This window comes from Eulemur rufifrons, chromosome 7, assembly GCF_041146395.1.
Source record: "Eulemur rufifrons isolate Redbay chromosome 7, OSU_ERuf_1, whole genome shotgun sequence".
Lineage (NCBI taxonomy): Eukaryota > Metazoa > Chordata > Mammalia > Primates > Lemuridae > Eulemur > Eulemur rufifrons.
In genome coordinates, this window is record NC_090989.1 from 286,592,416 (window position 1) to 286,606,625 (window position 14,210).

The window sequence follows — 14,210 nt, forward strand, 5'->3', positions numbered from 1 at the left end:
GGGTGGACACGGGGCTCCTGTCCACCGGGCCAGGAGGGCCTGGGTCATGGCTGTCACACGTAGTGGACCTTAACTACGAGGAAGACACTGTTGTCAGCATTAGTGAGCTGACTTCATTCTCAGAAAGATGAGGCTGGGCGGGGTGCTGGGCTGGGTGCTGGGCTGGGTACCGGGGCCATGCTGGGCCAGGTGCTTGGGCCACGCTGGGCCGGGTGCCGGGCTGGGTGCTGGGGCCACGCTGGGCCGGGTGCTGGGGCCACGCTGGGCTGGGTGCTGGGCCGGGTGCTGGGGCCACTCTGGGCCGGGTGCTGGGCCGGGTGCTGGGGCCACGCTGGGCCGGGTGCTGGGGCCACGCTGGGCCGGGTGCTGGGCCTGGTGCTGGGGCCACGCTGGGCCGGGTGCCGGGCTGGGTGCTGGGCCGAGTGCCGGGGCCACGCTGGGCTGGGTGCCAGGCTGGGTGCCGGCCCACATGGTGGTGGGTGTTTGAGCACATCTGCTTCATGCCGCAGCCTGCAGAGTGGTGGCTGGTCACCGTCAGCCTGTGGCGTTTCTGAAGGACGCCCCGACCCTGGACGGGAGGTCGCATGCCGCTGAGGAAAACTGCCTGAGAGTGTGGGCAGGGCCCGTTGTATCTTTGTGCTCAACAAATTGAGCTTGCATAATTTAGAGTTTCTTGATTCTGCCAAAGAGCACTTTGTCAGGTATTTGGGAAAAAAACATTGAAACGGCGTCAAGCAGCGTCCCAGTTAAATCCTTGGCCTCTGCCCACTTTCCGACACGAAGGGTGGGAGATGGCCCCAAATGGTAATTTGTAGATGGTGGGGTGGGGCCAGTGTCTCAAAGTTAGCAGAAAACTGTCTTTGTAACTCTGTTTCAGGGATTGAAGAGTTCTCTTGTTTTACAGTTTGCTGAGATGTGATGCTATTTTAAAGACGTATTTTTTCCTGCTTCAGTCTGTGCTTTGTGAGAGCATGTGTGTTGCTGGCCTTTGTGGAAGTGAGGCAGGTCATGAGTTTTAGGCTAAGTGCAGTTATTCACCCATTTCTATTTCTCATGCTGAAAAAAATCAATTAAAATGGATTTGCACAGAAGTTTCAAAAGAAATTTTCCGTGACCTATCAGAGCTGTGACCAGCATGATTACTGCTTTGGAATCACTGATGAGAGAGGGAACTTGGAGCCGCGTCCTGTCTCACGTGCAGCAGAGCTTGGCTGCAGCTGGGCTCCGGGCCGCGTTCCTGCCGTCAACAGTGACTCGGACTCAGGCCTAGACAGGCTCAGAGGCGAAGCCGCACACGCTGAGCTGTGTGTTCAGTTACTGGGAGGCCGTCTACGCACGGGTGGGAGCTCTCCGGCGGAGGGCAGCCTACTGTCCCTTGTGGGGTCCCTGTCGCTGCACACACACCCCCTCTTGCTTGGTCTACCTGCCGCGGCTCCCAGAGACCCCGCGGTGCCAGCGTGCCCTCGCTCCTCTCCGTTTCAGGTATTTGGAAACATTGCCCTGGATGACGATACTAGCATCAACCGGCACAACAATTTCCAGACCTTTCTGCAAGCCTTGATGCTGCTTTTCAGGTGTGTTGCCGGTCAGCCCAGGCCGACATTCTCTCTTCCACCAGGGGCTCCTTCACTCAGGATAGAGGAGTGTGGGTGCCAGCCCGTGGGGACATCCCCCTCCAACCACAAAATCGCACCGGCCTCCCCTCGGCGGGCCTTTCCAGTTCTTCTCCTCTCTCTGCCTAGCGTTTCCGAAGGGCTCGTGGTGCCTGCCCTGGGAGCAGGGCCGGGCTGGCCTCCGCGGCCTCATCTCTGCTCCCTAGCGGCAGCTGAAGGGCTCCAGGGAGGCTGCAGTCTGGGAGGTCGGGGAGGACCGAAGGTGCCCAGCAGGGTCTCTCTTGACGCGCTGGCCTCAAACTCTCCACCCGGTTGCCTTATTGGTCGCAGAGATTGGTGGGATCAGGGACGCAGGCTGCAGGGGGACAGAGTTTGTAGCTACTTGGTGGCCCAAGGATCCCAACTGGCCAGAACTGCTGGTCTGAACACACCTTCACCTGCTACCGTCCTTCAGCTACTGGATGCAGCCGAGCCAAGCAGCAGGTGGACTCTGGGGGCCGGGGGGCCATAGTCTAAGCTTTGGGGCCTCCAGAGCCTCCTTGCCAGGATGGGCAGCGCCAGCTGCTGTTCCCAGGTCTGGCGTGCGCTTGCGGGCCAGGGCCTGCCGACCATCCTGGTTTGAGGGTGGCCTTGGGGGCAGGGGGGAGGGGTGACTGTGCATCTCTGCCTCCGAGTCGCCCTCGCTTTGCCACACCTGCCCCCAGCACAGGAGAAGAGAGCTCGTTTAGGGGTTTATGGTGGAGACATTTCATTGCCTCGGGGCTCCCTCTCGAGGCGTCACCACTTCTGTTCACGGATGCAAACTCGTCTCGCCAGGCTGCCCTGGGGCCCCCGGCACAGCCTGCCCGTGTACAGAGAGGCCCGGGGCCCCGCGCAGTCCTCTGCAGACAGGGCAGGCGGACCCAGGCCTGCTCTGCCGAGCTGCCTGAAGAGAGTTTTCTGACGCTTGAGTAAGATGAGCACGCGGCCTCAGGCTTACACTTTTCCCAAATAGTGTTGTTTCTCTGGGCTTTAGCTGTTACGTTGATTTTACTTCTTCATTTATTAATATTCTGGTTTGTGCCAGAAAGGATTTGAGGCAAACCTGTGAAGTCCAACATAGTTTTAAGCCTTTGGTCTCACAGATTTCTGTTCCTCTCTGAGCTTTGTGTCCCATGGGAGCACCGTGCTCAGTCAGGCCCGGCACAGGTGAAGCGGCTGCCTGGCAGGGCCTCTTCCCGGCCGTCGTCAGGGTGGAGTGGGCCCGGCTTCCACCTGGGGCTGGCCGGGCACAGACGCACAGGTGGGGACGCAGAGCTCTGACCCAGCTGCACCCCGTAAACCTCTGGTGCTGGCTGTGTGTCTGGGAGCAAAGTCCAAGTAGGAGAGTCCCCCGCATGGCTGCCCAGGGTGAGGCATCCTCCAGGAGCAGTGGGGTTGGTGTGGCTGGAGTGGGCTGAGTGGGGACCGAGGTAGGGAGTGAAGGCAGGGAAAGAGTGGCCAGCGGGTCCCACAGGGCTGTGGCGGTCTGTGAATTTCGACTTTTGTGGTGAGGAGGGGAGTCACTGGGGGTTTTCAGAGAAGCGACGTGACCAGATCTGTGTCTAGTGGACCCACTGGGCTTCCATGTAGGGTGGAGCAAGAAGATCAGTTATGAGCTGTCGCAACTCCAGGAAGGTCACCATTGCTTGGCCCAGGGTGGGGAGAAGTGGTGAGTCTGGCTATTTTTTGGAGGCAGATGAGCTGAGAAACAGGATGTGGAAAGAGAGGAGCGAGGATTCCAGCGCTTTTGGCCTGAGCAACAGGAGGGGCAGAGTCGCCATTTCTTGAAATGGAAAAGACGGGGATGGCACATGTTTGGGAGGAGATCAAGAGTCCACCTGGGGCCGGGCGCGGTGGCTCACGCCTGTCATCCCAGCACTCTGGGAGGCCGAGGTGGGTGGATCGCTCGAGGTCAGGAGTTCGAGACCAGCCTGAGCAAGAATGAGACCCCGTCTCTATTAAAAATAGGAAGAAATTATATGGACGACTAAAAATATATACAGAACAAATTAGCCGGCCATAGTGGCGCATGCCTGTAGTCCCAGCTACTTGGGAGGCTGAGGCAGGAGGATCGCTTGAGCCCAGGAGTTGGAGGTTGCTGTGAGTTAGGCTGACACCACGGCACTCTAGCCTGGGCGGCAGAGCGAGTCTCTGTCTCAAAAAAAAAAAAAAAAAAAAGAGTCCCCTGGGGCACGTTGTGTCCACAGAGCAGAGCTCACTGTGGCACGGTCAGTGTAGTGGATCATTCCGAGTAGCTGGGGCTTCTCAGTGAACGACCAGCTTGGAAATCTAATGCCAGAGGGTTCTTTCGAAGCAACAGTCACCTGCTGCCCAGGCCTGGCACCTGTGGGGCTCCGTGGGAAGGAGCCCCGGACGGAGTGTGCTTGGCCCTGTTCTCCTCAAGGCTGGGCTCCCTGACTCCTGGCTGGCTAGGGCCCTGGGTGAAGGAGCCTCCCCTTCCCGGCCTTCCCCTGTGGGCTGGGCTCACAGCTCTGCCCTTGTCCGCAGGAGTGCCACAGGGGAAGCCTGGCACGAGATCATGCTGGATTGTCTCAGCAACCGGGCCTGTGACGAGCGGGCCAGCGCCAGTGAGTGCGGGAGCGACTTCGCCTACTTCTACTTCGTCTCCTTCATCTTCCTGTGCTCCTTCCTGGTGAGTCCCGGCCTCTGCGCCACGTCCGCCCAGCCCGGTTCATGCTGGGGCCCTCGTCTCCTGCACCGTGAACTGGTCCTGGGAGATAGTGGACCTGCAGCAACGAGCTCCCGTGGCCCCCGCCTCAGCTTCCGTGGTCGGGTTGACGTCTCAGGGGCAGTTGTCCCTTAGTCTCCAGCTTTTAGGAAGACATCCCTGTGCTGGTAGGACACAAGGCAGCGCTCCAGCCCGCGTGCCTGTGGGTGAGCCTGGACACGTAGCGGGGTCAGGTCGGAGCGGCAGGCAGGCCAGGTCCCAGGAGTGTGGATCTTATTCCAGGTCAGCGGAAGCCTCTGGAGCCTTTAAGCACGGATGTGACATGATCTGCCTGGTGTTCTGCAGCCTGACTCTGGCTCTGTGCAGACGGGGAGGAGGGGGCTGTGGAGTGAGTAGGAAGACGCTTGTGGGCAGCTGTGGCCTCGAGAAGGGGGAGGTGAGCGAATTAGGTGAGATTGGGCTGCGTTTTAAAGGGAGAGCTGATGTGATTGATGATTGGATATGGGCGTGAGGGAGGAGAGGAAAGCCATGTCCTGGGGTTTTTGGGGTGATGGGATGAGTGGTTCTTCCTCCGAGCTGGGAAGATTGGGGAGCTGCAGGCGTGAGGTTTGGTAGGGGATAGAGAGAATAGAGATACCTGGTAGAACTCCGGGCTGGAGATGTCAGTGAGCTGTCACTGGTGCTTGGCGTATTTGTGGGGTGATGATGTTCTCCAGGACTCTGCCGTGCGAAGCGTAGCCCGGTGACCTGTGGCCCGAGCATCACCTGAGTGCTTGTTGGACATGCATCTCCCCGGGTCCGTCCCCAGGCTACTGTATCAGGATCTCTGGGAGATGGATCCAGCAATCTTTGAGTTCTAACAAGCTCTCAGGGTGGTTCTGTGTGAGCTAAACTCCGAGGAACACTGACATAGGGAAAGAGCGGAATTGAGAAGAAGGCCAAACGTTCTGCCGCGTGAGCGTCTGGGAGACAGGAAGGAGCAGTCAGCGCGGCAGGTGGAGAACCAGGAGAGGGCAGTGCCCCAGAGCGAAGCGGAGAAATTACCTCAGGGGGGTGGAGTCATCAACCGTGTGCAACGTCACTGGAAGGGAAAGTGAGGTGACGACCGAGATCCAAGACTGGACGTGAAACCGTGGAGGCCGAGGGTGCGCTTGGCGCGCACAGTCCACACTGGCATGGCGGGGAGCACAGCCCTGTCGCAGTGAGTTCGAGGGGTGCTGAGTGGTGGGGGGCAGCAGGGACACACAGCTGCTCCCAGCAGGGCAGTGCGGACGGGCACCCCAGAGTCACGGTTGCAACTCTCGCGGGGGACCTGCCCGCACAGTCGGTGCCTTTCTGTAGCCACATTTACTGATCAATACCGTGGGTGGTGACGCAGATTATCCAGATTTGGGGTTTCCCAGACAAGTGTAAGGAAGGAGAGTGGGTGTCTGTAAGAGTGTGGTTATAGTGTTGGGTGTGGGATCAAAGCTGGGGACACAGGGAGATGGGGGCAGAGGGGGGTGAGGGCAAGGCTATTGGAGTAGAGGTCCTCACAAGGACAAGAGGTTTTGGGGTGCAGGACTTGAGGAAGTGAGCTGGAAGGATAGGTGACGTGGGCAGAGTGGGCCGTGTGAAGTTAAGCCTTGGGAGGCATGGTGGTGACGTTACTGGCGGTCGTTGGTGACTGCCATGTTTAGTATGAGTCACAGGAACAAGGAGCTGAGCCGACAGTGGGAGAAGGTTCGGGATTGGAATGGCTGGCAGTGGTGACCCGTCTCAGGGGGTCTTGGAAGCAACAAGGATGGCCAGAGTAGACGTGGAGACAACAATAGGCAGCCAGGTGCTCAGTCTCCGTGGAAGGAGGGGAAGGTTAGGAGATGGCCTCAAAGGGCAGACGTTTAGAGGGTGGAGGGGGACGTCCATCCTCTTAGCTATTCCAGACCCAGTGAGAGGAATTGGGGTACTCGGGAGGAGGGAGACAGAGGGTTTCTGATGATGATGGAGTGTGAGTTTGGAGGGTGCAGTAGAGGGTGGGTTGGTTGACAGTGGTGCCCACTTGAGACAGGTGAGCTTACCTGTAGAGAGAGAAATAGAGAAAAGCCTACAGAACTGTGTGTCACTAGTTGCCAGAAACCAAGGACGGGATTTGCGTGTTGGGGTCATCTCTGGGTTCCTGGTCTCCCTCAGAGGAGCCTAGTGGGCAGCCAGGAGGGTGGACCTTTTAGAAAATCACTGTCCTGTAGGCAGTGGGACATCGCTCTCTCTGCTGTCCACAGACGTCTGGTGCTGCAGGAGCCAGCGCCCCAGCCCGGCCTCGCCCTGCGCCTGCCCACAGAGACAGGGTCCCACAGGAAGCCACACTGACTACGTCACACCAGCCACAGGGCCAGCACGCCCTGGCTTTAGCTGTCATTCTTCTCCAGAGAAGTGGGTGTTTTGTGGCCAGTGTCCTTTGTGTGTTGTCCCCATGACCTCCCTCATGGCTCTCCACTGACCCTGGTGTCTTTTCCTTACCTGAAGCAGAGAAGGGATCAGGGCCGGGAGCACCTGATGAGTGACTCACACTTAGAAACACTTGGGACTAGTTTGGTCTGACAGAAGTGAAGTGGAAAAAGCGGAATTATGATTTGGGGTGGGTGGCGGGACTAAGTTAGGTGGGGATTTGGTTACCTTGCCTGGAATAGAGGGACACTGGCAGAATTGCAGGAGATGAAGCTGGTGGTGACAGCCTGCTGGTAATTGCTGAGGCAGGCAGTCCTAAGAGGGTATTGTTGTTATTGCAATGGAGAAATCATAGAGACAGGAAGTACGGTTGCCAGGGGGTGGGGGAGGGGTGGAGAATTAGTGTTCGGTGGGTACGGATTTTCAGTTTGGGAAGATGAAAAAAGTTCTGGTGGTGGAGGATGGTCATGGTTGCACAACAATGTGAATATACTTAATGCCAGTGACTTCTGCACTTAAAAATGACTAAAATGATAAATTTTTTGTTATGTATATTTTGCCGCAGTAAAAAGAATAAAAAAAGAGTTAATACTCAGACTCTTCCCAAAACATAGAATAGGAGGAAGCACGTCCTAGCACATTCTCTGAGGCCCTCATTACCCTAATACTAAGGCCAAACATGTCACAATAAAAGAAAACTGCAGACTAATATTCCTTATGTATATTGATGCAAAAACCCTCAACAAAATACTAGCAAATCAATTCCAAGGACACATTAAAAGGATTATACACCGTGACCAAATGGAATTTATCCCAGGAATGCAAGGGTGGTTCAGCATAAGAAAATCGATCAATGTAATACACCCCATTAGTTGAATGAGGGAAAAAAAAAAACACCGTTTCGATGGATGGAGAAAAAGCATTTAACAAAATTCAACACCCTTTCATGATTAAAAAAAAAAACACTTAGCAAACTAGGAATAGACAGGAACTTCTTTAGCATGATAAAGGGTTTTTATGAAAAACCCACAACTAACATTATACTCAACAGTGAAAGACTGAAAGCTTTCCCCAAAAGATCCAGAACAAGACAGGAGTGCACTACAGGTATTCAGCATTATGCTGGACGTCCTAGCCAGAGCAATCAGACAAGAAAAAGAAATAAAAGGCATCCAAATTAGAAAAGAAGAAGAAAACTCTTTCTATTTGCAGATAACATGATTTTGCACATTGATGATCCCGAAGAATACACACAGACACAAAAATGCTACTAGAACTAATAAACAAATCCAGCAATGTTGCAGGATCCAAAATCAACACACAAAAACCAGTGGTGTTTATATTCACCAGCAGTGAACACTCTGAAAAGGAAATTAAGAAAATAATTTTATTTCCAATGACATCCAAAACAATAAAATAGCTAGGAGTAAATAAATAAGGAGATGAAAGACTTGTGCAATGGAAACTACAATACACTGATGAAAAGCAATTAAGACCTAATTAAATGGAAAGTCATCCCATGTGCATGGATTGGAAGATTTTATATTGTTAAGATGGTGATACTTCCTCAAGCAATGTTTAGATTAAATGCAATCCCTATCAAAATGCCAGTGGCCTTTTTGCAGAAATTGAAAAGCAGATCCTCAAATTCATACGGAATTGCAAGGAGCACTCAAATAGCTAAAACAATCTTGAAAAAGAAGTTGTAGGAACCACATCTCCCTATTCCATAACTTACTGCAGAGCTACGGTAATCAAAACTGTGTGTGCTGGCAGCTAGACATTTAGGCCAACGGAATAGAATTGGATGTCCAGAAATAAACCCAAGCATCTATGGTCAATTGATTTTTGACCAGGGTGCCAGTGGGGGAAAAATTATCTTTCTTTCAATGACAATTCAGTGGGGAGAGACTAGTCTCTTCAACAAATAATATGGAGGAAATTGGATAGCCACATGCAAAAGAATGAAGTTGGACCCTTGCCTCACTCCATATACAAAATTAATCAATCAAAGAGCTAAATAGAAGAGTGAAAACCAGGAAACTATTAGAAGAATGCATAGGGGCTAAATCTTCAAGACTTCAAAATTGGCAGTGGATCCTTAGGTTTGACCCCAAAATCACGAGCAACAAAAGAAAAAATAGATAAATTGGACTACATCAAAATTTAAAAGTTTTGTTCATCAAAGGACATTATCAAATATGTGGAAATACAATCTACAGAATGGTAGAAAATATTTGCAAATCACATATCTGAGAAGGAGTTAATATCCAGGATGTATAAAGAACTCCCACAACTCAATGACAAAAAGACAAATAACTCAATTTTTAAAATGTGCAAAGGATTGGAATAGACAGCTCTGTAGAGAAGGTATATATTAATAGATGGTGAACAGTCACATGAAAAGATGTTCAACATCTTTGGTAATTAAGGAAATGCAAATCAAACCATAATGAGATATGTCACTTCACACCCAGTATAATGCCTTTGTAAAATAACAATTATTGTCAAGGATGTGGAGGAATAGGAACTATGGTACATTGCTGGTAGGAAAGTAAAATGTATTAATAGCAGCTGCTATGGAAAAAGTTTGGCAGTTCCTTTAAAACTTAAGCATAGAATTACCATGTGACCACTGCCAGGTACATACCCAAGAGAAAGGAAGAGATTTGTCCACGTACCTGAATGTCTATGGCAACAGTAGTCATGATAATCAAAAGGCGGAGACCACCCACTTGTCTCCCAGTGAATGAATGATGGTGGCGAGCACTGTGATTCAGCCATGGGAAGCAGTGACGTGCCGGCACGCGCCACAGCACGGGTGCACCTCCACACGCCTGCTGCGTGGAAGAAGCCAGGCGTACCAGTCACATATCGTATGATTTCTTTCACGTCGAGTATCCAGAATCGACGAATCCGCAGAAGCCGAGCGTCGGGTGGCAGCGTCCAGGGCGTCGGGGAGGGCAGGGGAGGGGTGGCTGCTCAGTGGGGGTGGGGTTATTCTTTGTACAATATTGTGAACACACCAGTGCCACTGAATTGTACTTTTAGAAATGTTTAATTGTATGTTACATCAATTTCAGTTTAATTGTGTTTTTAAAAAAGAGCCTAAGCCGTCGGTCTGTAGAGCCCAAACTAATGACTCCGCAGTCCCTGCCGTCCCTGACTGTGAGCCTGAGGGGGACCAGCCTAGATGGCGCGACAGGCCGTGGGCAGGAGACGACGGGCCTGGATGAGGGCTGGACAGTGGACGTGGGGGCAGAGGTCTCGGGGCTGACCGGGCCGAGGGAGCCCTGCAGCGCAGGCTCTGCGGGGAGAGCAGGCCCGGGCGGCGCGCGTGAGCCACCTCTGCCCCGACGGCCGGCAGGTGAGGGCAGGGCGGGCGGCCAGGCTGGGTCTCTCTACGTCACCTCTTCTCCTTCCTGCCCTGCAGATGTTGAACCTCTTTGTGGCTGTGATCATGGACAATTTTGAGTACCTTACGCGGGACTCTTCCATCCTAGGGCCTCACCACCTAGACGAGTTCATCCGGGTCTGGGCTGAGTACGACCCGGCTGCGTGGTAAGTGAGCCCCGGCACCCTGCGGTCCTCGGGGACGGTCCACACCGACAGATCGCAGGACAGGGCTGGGTGGCTTGGGCACATTTCGGTGCGGGGCTCGGGGGTCCATCCTGCTGCAGGCAGGACCTCGCTGGTGTCCCCGCTGAGTGGCACTTCCGTTGTGGTCCCCTGTGCCCTTGTATGGCTCCCCGGGCCTAGGGAGGCCTTTTAAACCCCTCAGCTCATCCCTCAGAGGCTGCCTGGTGTCACAGAAGGTTTTCAGGGGGCTGTGAGACTCGGGGCTCTTCCCGCACAGGAGTGCGCGTGTTCCTCCAAGGCCGGCCACGTGAGGGCTTGGGGGGCCGCGGGGAGGGTGTGCACGGCCACGCCACCCTGGTGGAGCTTGGCGGGCTCTGAGGGCAAAAGTGATGTGGGGGTTTAGAACCTTCCCCCGAAGGGCCTGGGGGCCTCCCTCTCTGCCGTTTCCCTTGGGGGCGGCAGTCACCGTGCACCTCTGTGTCCCCAGCCCAGGTGGGAGGTGGTGGGTGTACGGTGGACGTACAGTGAAGTCAGATGAGCTGCCAGCAAGGCTCTAGTGCGCTTAGACCCTCTGGTCGCGGTGGGAAAGGTTTGCTGTGTCGCCTGGGGGAGGGGGATGCGTTTCCAGACAGCTGGGTCTCGTGAGCGGTCCGAGGTCGTGTTCCGTGGCACTGCGGTGTGTGTGCGCCCCCGGGGCCGAGAGCACGTTGAGGAAGGAATCAAGCCAAGCAGCGTGGATTCTCCCTCGGTCCATTTGTCCATTCCTTCATCCAATCACCCATTTACACACTCGCTCGCTCACGGGCTCGCTCGCTCCAGCAGGGGTCACGGGGCTGCTCTCTGCAGGGCGGGCACAGCAGGCGGAGGGGCCATGAGTCAGCGAGTCAGACGCAGCCGGCCCGGCTCCCAGGGACCACTCAGCGGGCATCCGTGGGCGAGCAGTTCTCAGGGAGTGGGTGGACATCCACCGCCTCCCGTGCCCTGGGGGGATGAGAAAGGACGGGGCTGGGTGCAGGGGCAGCCCACCTCCTCTCTCCAGGTTCCCTGGCCTGCCCACGGCCCCCACGCCCGGCTCTGTCGCCAGGCCCCTTGCCGCGGGAGACGAGGAGCCGGTCGCCCTCCTCTTGGTAAGGGCCTCGCAGCCCACAGAGCTCCGCAGTTGCTGCCTGGTTTCCTCGAACGGAAGCTCTGCGTGGGAGCAGACCCAGAGGCGTGGGGGCTTGGCTGGGCTCCCTCGGCCTCTCCCCTCCGCTCAGCGTCCCTGGACCACCCCCACCGTCCCCACCAGGACAGCGGTGCTGCCCGGGGCCCGTCCTAGCCCGGCGGAGTCACAGAGCCGCTGGCAGTGTCAGGCGCCCTGGGACACAGGCCTCTCTGTCCAGGCGCTTCCAGGCCCACAGTGTCTGTCTGTGTGTTTTCATTTCAGGGGGAAATTGACAATTTTTATGTAGTCTAGAACGAGCATAGCGGTTATCTGTGATTCATGGTCTATGTACATGTTTCCGGACCGTTTTCGTGGCTTTGGAGACCCCCATGCTGACTGCTGCGGCAGCGTGTTTGCCCTGTGCTCGCCCGGGGACGCCCACGCGGGACCTGTGGTCAGGAAGGCCCAGGCGGACCGGGGCGAGACTGGCCACACCTAGGCCTCGTTAGGCAGAGGGTAGGAGAGACCCCAACTGAGGAGGGTTTCGGCGAGTTCCAGGAAGGCCATCCTGACCGTGTGGTCTGAGAGTTGCTGTTGTTTCTGGGAACATTGTTTTTCTAGAGGAGATTGTGCTACGGAAGACGCAGGTGCCTTATGACGGCAGTGCCCGGCCTCTCTGGCACCAGGGACCGGTTTCATGGAAGACAGTTTTCCCACGGACAGGGCGGTAGGGGGTGGCAGAGCTCTGCGCCCCGGTCCCTAGCAGGCCACAGACGGGGGTGGGGACTGCAGCTTTGTGGGATGTGACTTGTCCTGAAGGTCACAGGCACAGCGGTGAATTCAGGCGGTGGCGGGAGGAGGACGACAGTCCTCACGCCTGTGTGACCTGAGCACAAGCAGGGCCCGCGGGAAGCGGACGTGGGCCGGGCTGTGGCCCGGTTCCCAGGCACAGCGAAGGGTCAGCCTGCTTCCCCAGCGCCAGAGTCCGAGAACCGAGGCCCCGCAAGGCACAGGCAGGCGGAGACACGGCAGAGAAAGTGCTTATCGCAGTGCAGACAGCATAGCAGCCTCACGCGCAAGTGGCGCCTGCCAGCTAACACGCAAGACCCGCGGGCCTTGACGTAGCGCAGAGGTGGCCCGTGAGCAGCACACGCAGCTGCCTCCCTGGCGGCCGGGCCTGACACGCAGCTTGCGCCAGACGCCGGGGGAGGCAGACGCGTCTGAGCAGCGCGGGGCTGGGTCCACGTCCAGGGCAGCACCTCGAGCCTCCCCGTCACGCCCGGGACAGGGGCAGGGATGTGGTCACCTTGACTTCCCAGGTGACCACCTGTGTGTACTATGCATTGCACATGTGTGTATGTGTGTATGTATTCCTACTGTGTGCTGTGCATGAGTGTGCACCGGCGGGTGAATGTGAGTGTTTTTGCACACAGGCATTGGCAAGTGTGCATGTGTGTCCCGACCCGCAGGACTGTCAACGCGAACCCTGGAAGGGGGAGTGGGAATTGGGGGGACAAGAGACGCGAGAAATGGAGACAAGACAGGAGTCTGATCAAGTGTCGTTTGTGGTGTGCTGAGCGGCAGGTGGTATAGGGCAGCAAGGCGGGAAAGGAAAAGGCGGGTAAGTTCAAACTGCAAAGCGGCCGTTAAGGAAGGCGGGAAACGTCAGCTCCTCCCACAGTGGAACTGACTGTGCTGCTGCTTGTGGAGTGGAAAACCACTGCGCTCAGGCGCCAGAGGCAATGCTGCAGCCGGGCCTGAGGGCTCCGGACACGTGCATATTTATGCACATGTGAGTGTATGTGTATGTCTGTGTGCAAGTGAACTGCATGTTTGTGCATACCCGTGTGGTTGTGTGTGGATATGTATGCATGTGGGCAACATGTGTGTACCCATGTGCGTGTGGTGTGTGCAGCTGTGTGTGTGCATGGCTTGTGCACACGTGTGCCATGTGAGTATGGACGTGGGAGCGTTTTTTGCTGTGTGCACATGCGTGCTGTGGACCGAGTAGGGAGGCTTGGAGTTGTTGGTTTCCTCTGCTGCCTTTTCCCAGCCTCCCTTTTGTTGTTGCTTCAACACTCTGTGGGGAAGTGTAGACTCAAAAGGGAGTCACAGTCACGCTTCCTGGAGCCATCTGTCTGCTCATCTCTGTGCTCATCCATCTGTCCCACACACGTTTCCTGAGCATCTGCCTGTCCCGGGGCAGGAGCCCAAAGGTGCAGGGCGCACGTCCCTCAGCACCCGGCCACGCCAGGTGACGGGGCGGCAGCTCGGCTGCAGCCTGAGGCCCGGGCGTTTCTGAGTGAGAGACCGTGTCTGGCCTGGAGCATCAGAGGATGCCGCGTGCGAGCTGAACTGGCGAGAGCAGCTGGGTCAAGCACTCAAGGAGGCCGAGGGGCGACGCGGGGTGCAGAGGAGAGAGGGAGGCTGGGCGCAGCGTGTCAGGTGCAGGGGTGGCGGCACAGGTGGAGACAGGCCTTAGAATGTGCTCAGCAGGTAGCTTTGTTTTGTTGTGTGGACAGTCCTTGCATTGGGGAGTGACAGCATTCGGCCCCCCTTTTTGTCTGGGTTTCATGGGAGGTGGTCCTGGAGGCTGGGGGTCCCACAGCTGTCCAGCGCCCTTGTGTTGGTCCCCACAGTCCAGCAGCTTAGCAGGTGCCTCGAGTGAGCCCGAAGTGGGGCTTCCTCCCTCCCCCCTCGTCTCCGGAAGTATCTTCAGCACCATCTGGAGCTGACCGGA

General features: G+C 56.0%; 1 protein-coding gene across 2 annotated transcripts in view; it reads left to right on the forward strand.

The window, feature by feature from the left end:
• The window catches only part of CACNA1B (calcium voltage-gated channel subunit alpha1 B), a 187,868-nt gene that overhangs the window by 151,171 nt on the left and 22,487 nt on the right, over positions 1-14,210 (forward strand). For both annotated transcript variants that reach the window (XM_069477199.1, XM_069477200.1), the window contains exons 36-38: positions 1,483-1,574; positions 4,143-4,287; positions 10,181-10,308. In XM_069477199.1, the coding sequence (XP_069333300.1) occupies positions 1,483-1,574; positions 4,143-4,287; positions 10,181-10,308 (365 nt within the window). The remainder of the gene's footprint in view (positions 1-1,482; positions 1,575-4,142; positions 4,288-10,180; positions 10,309-14,210) is intronic.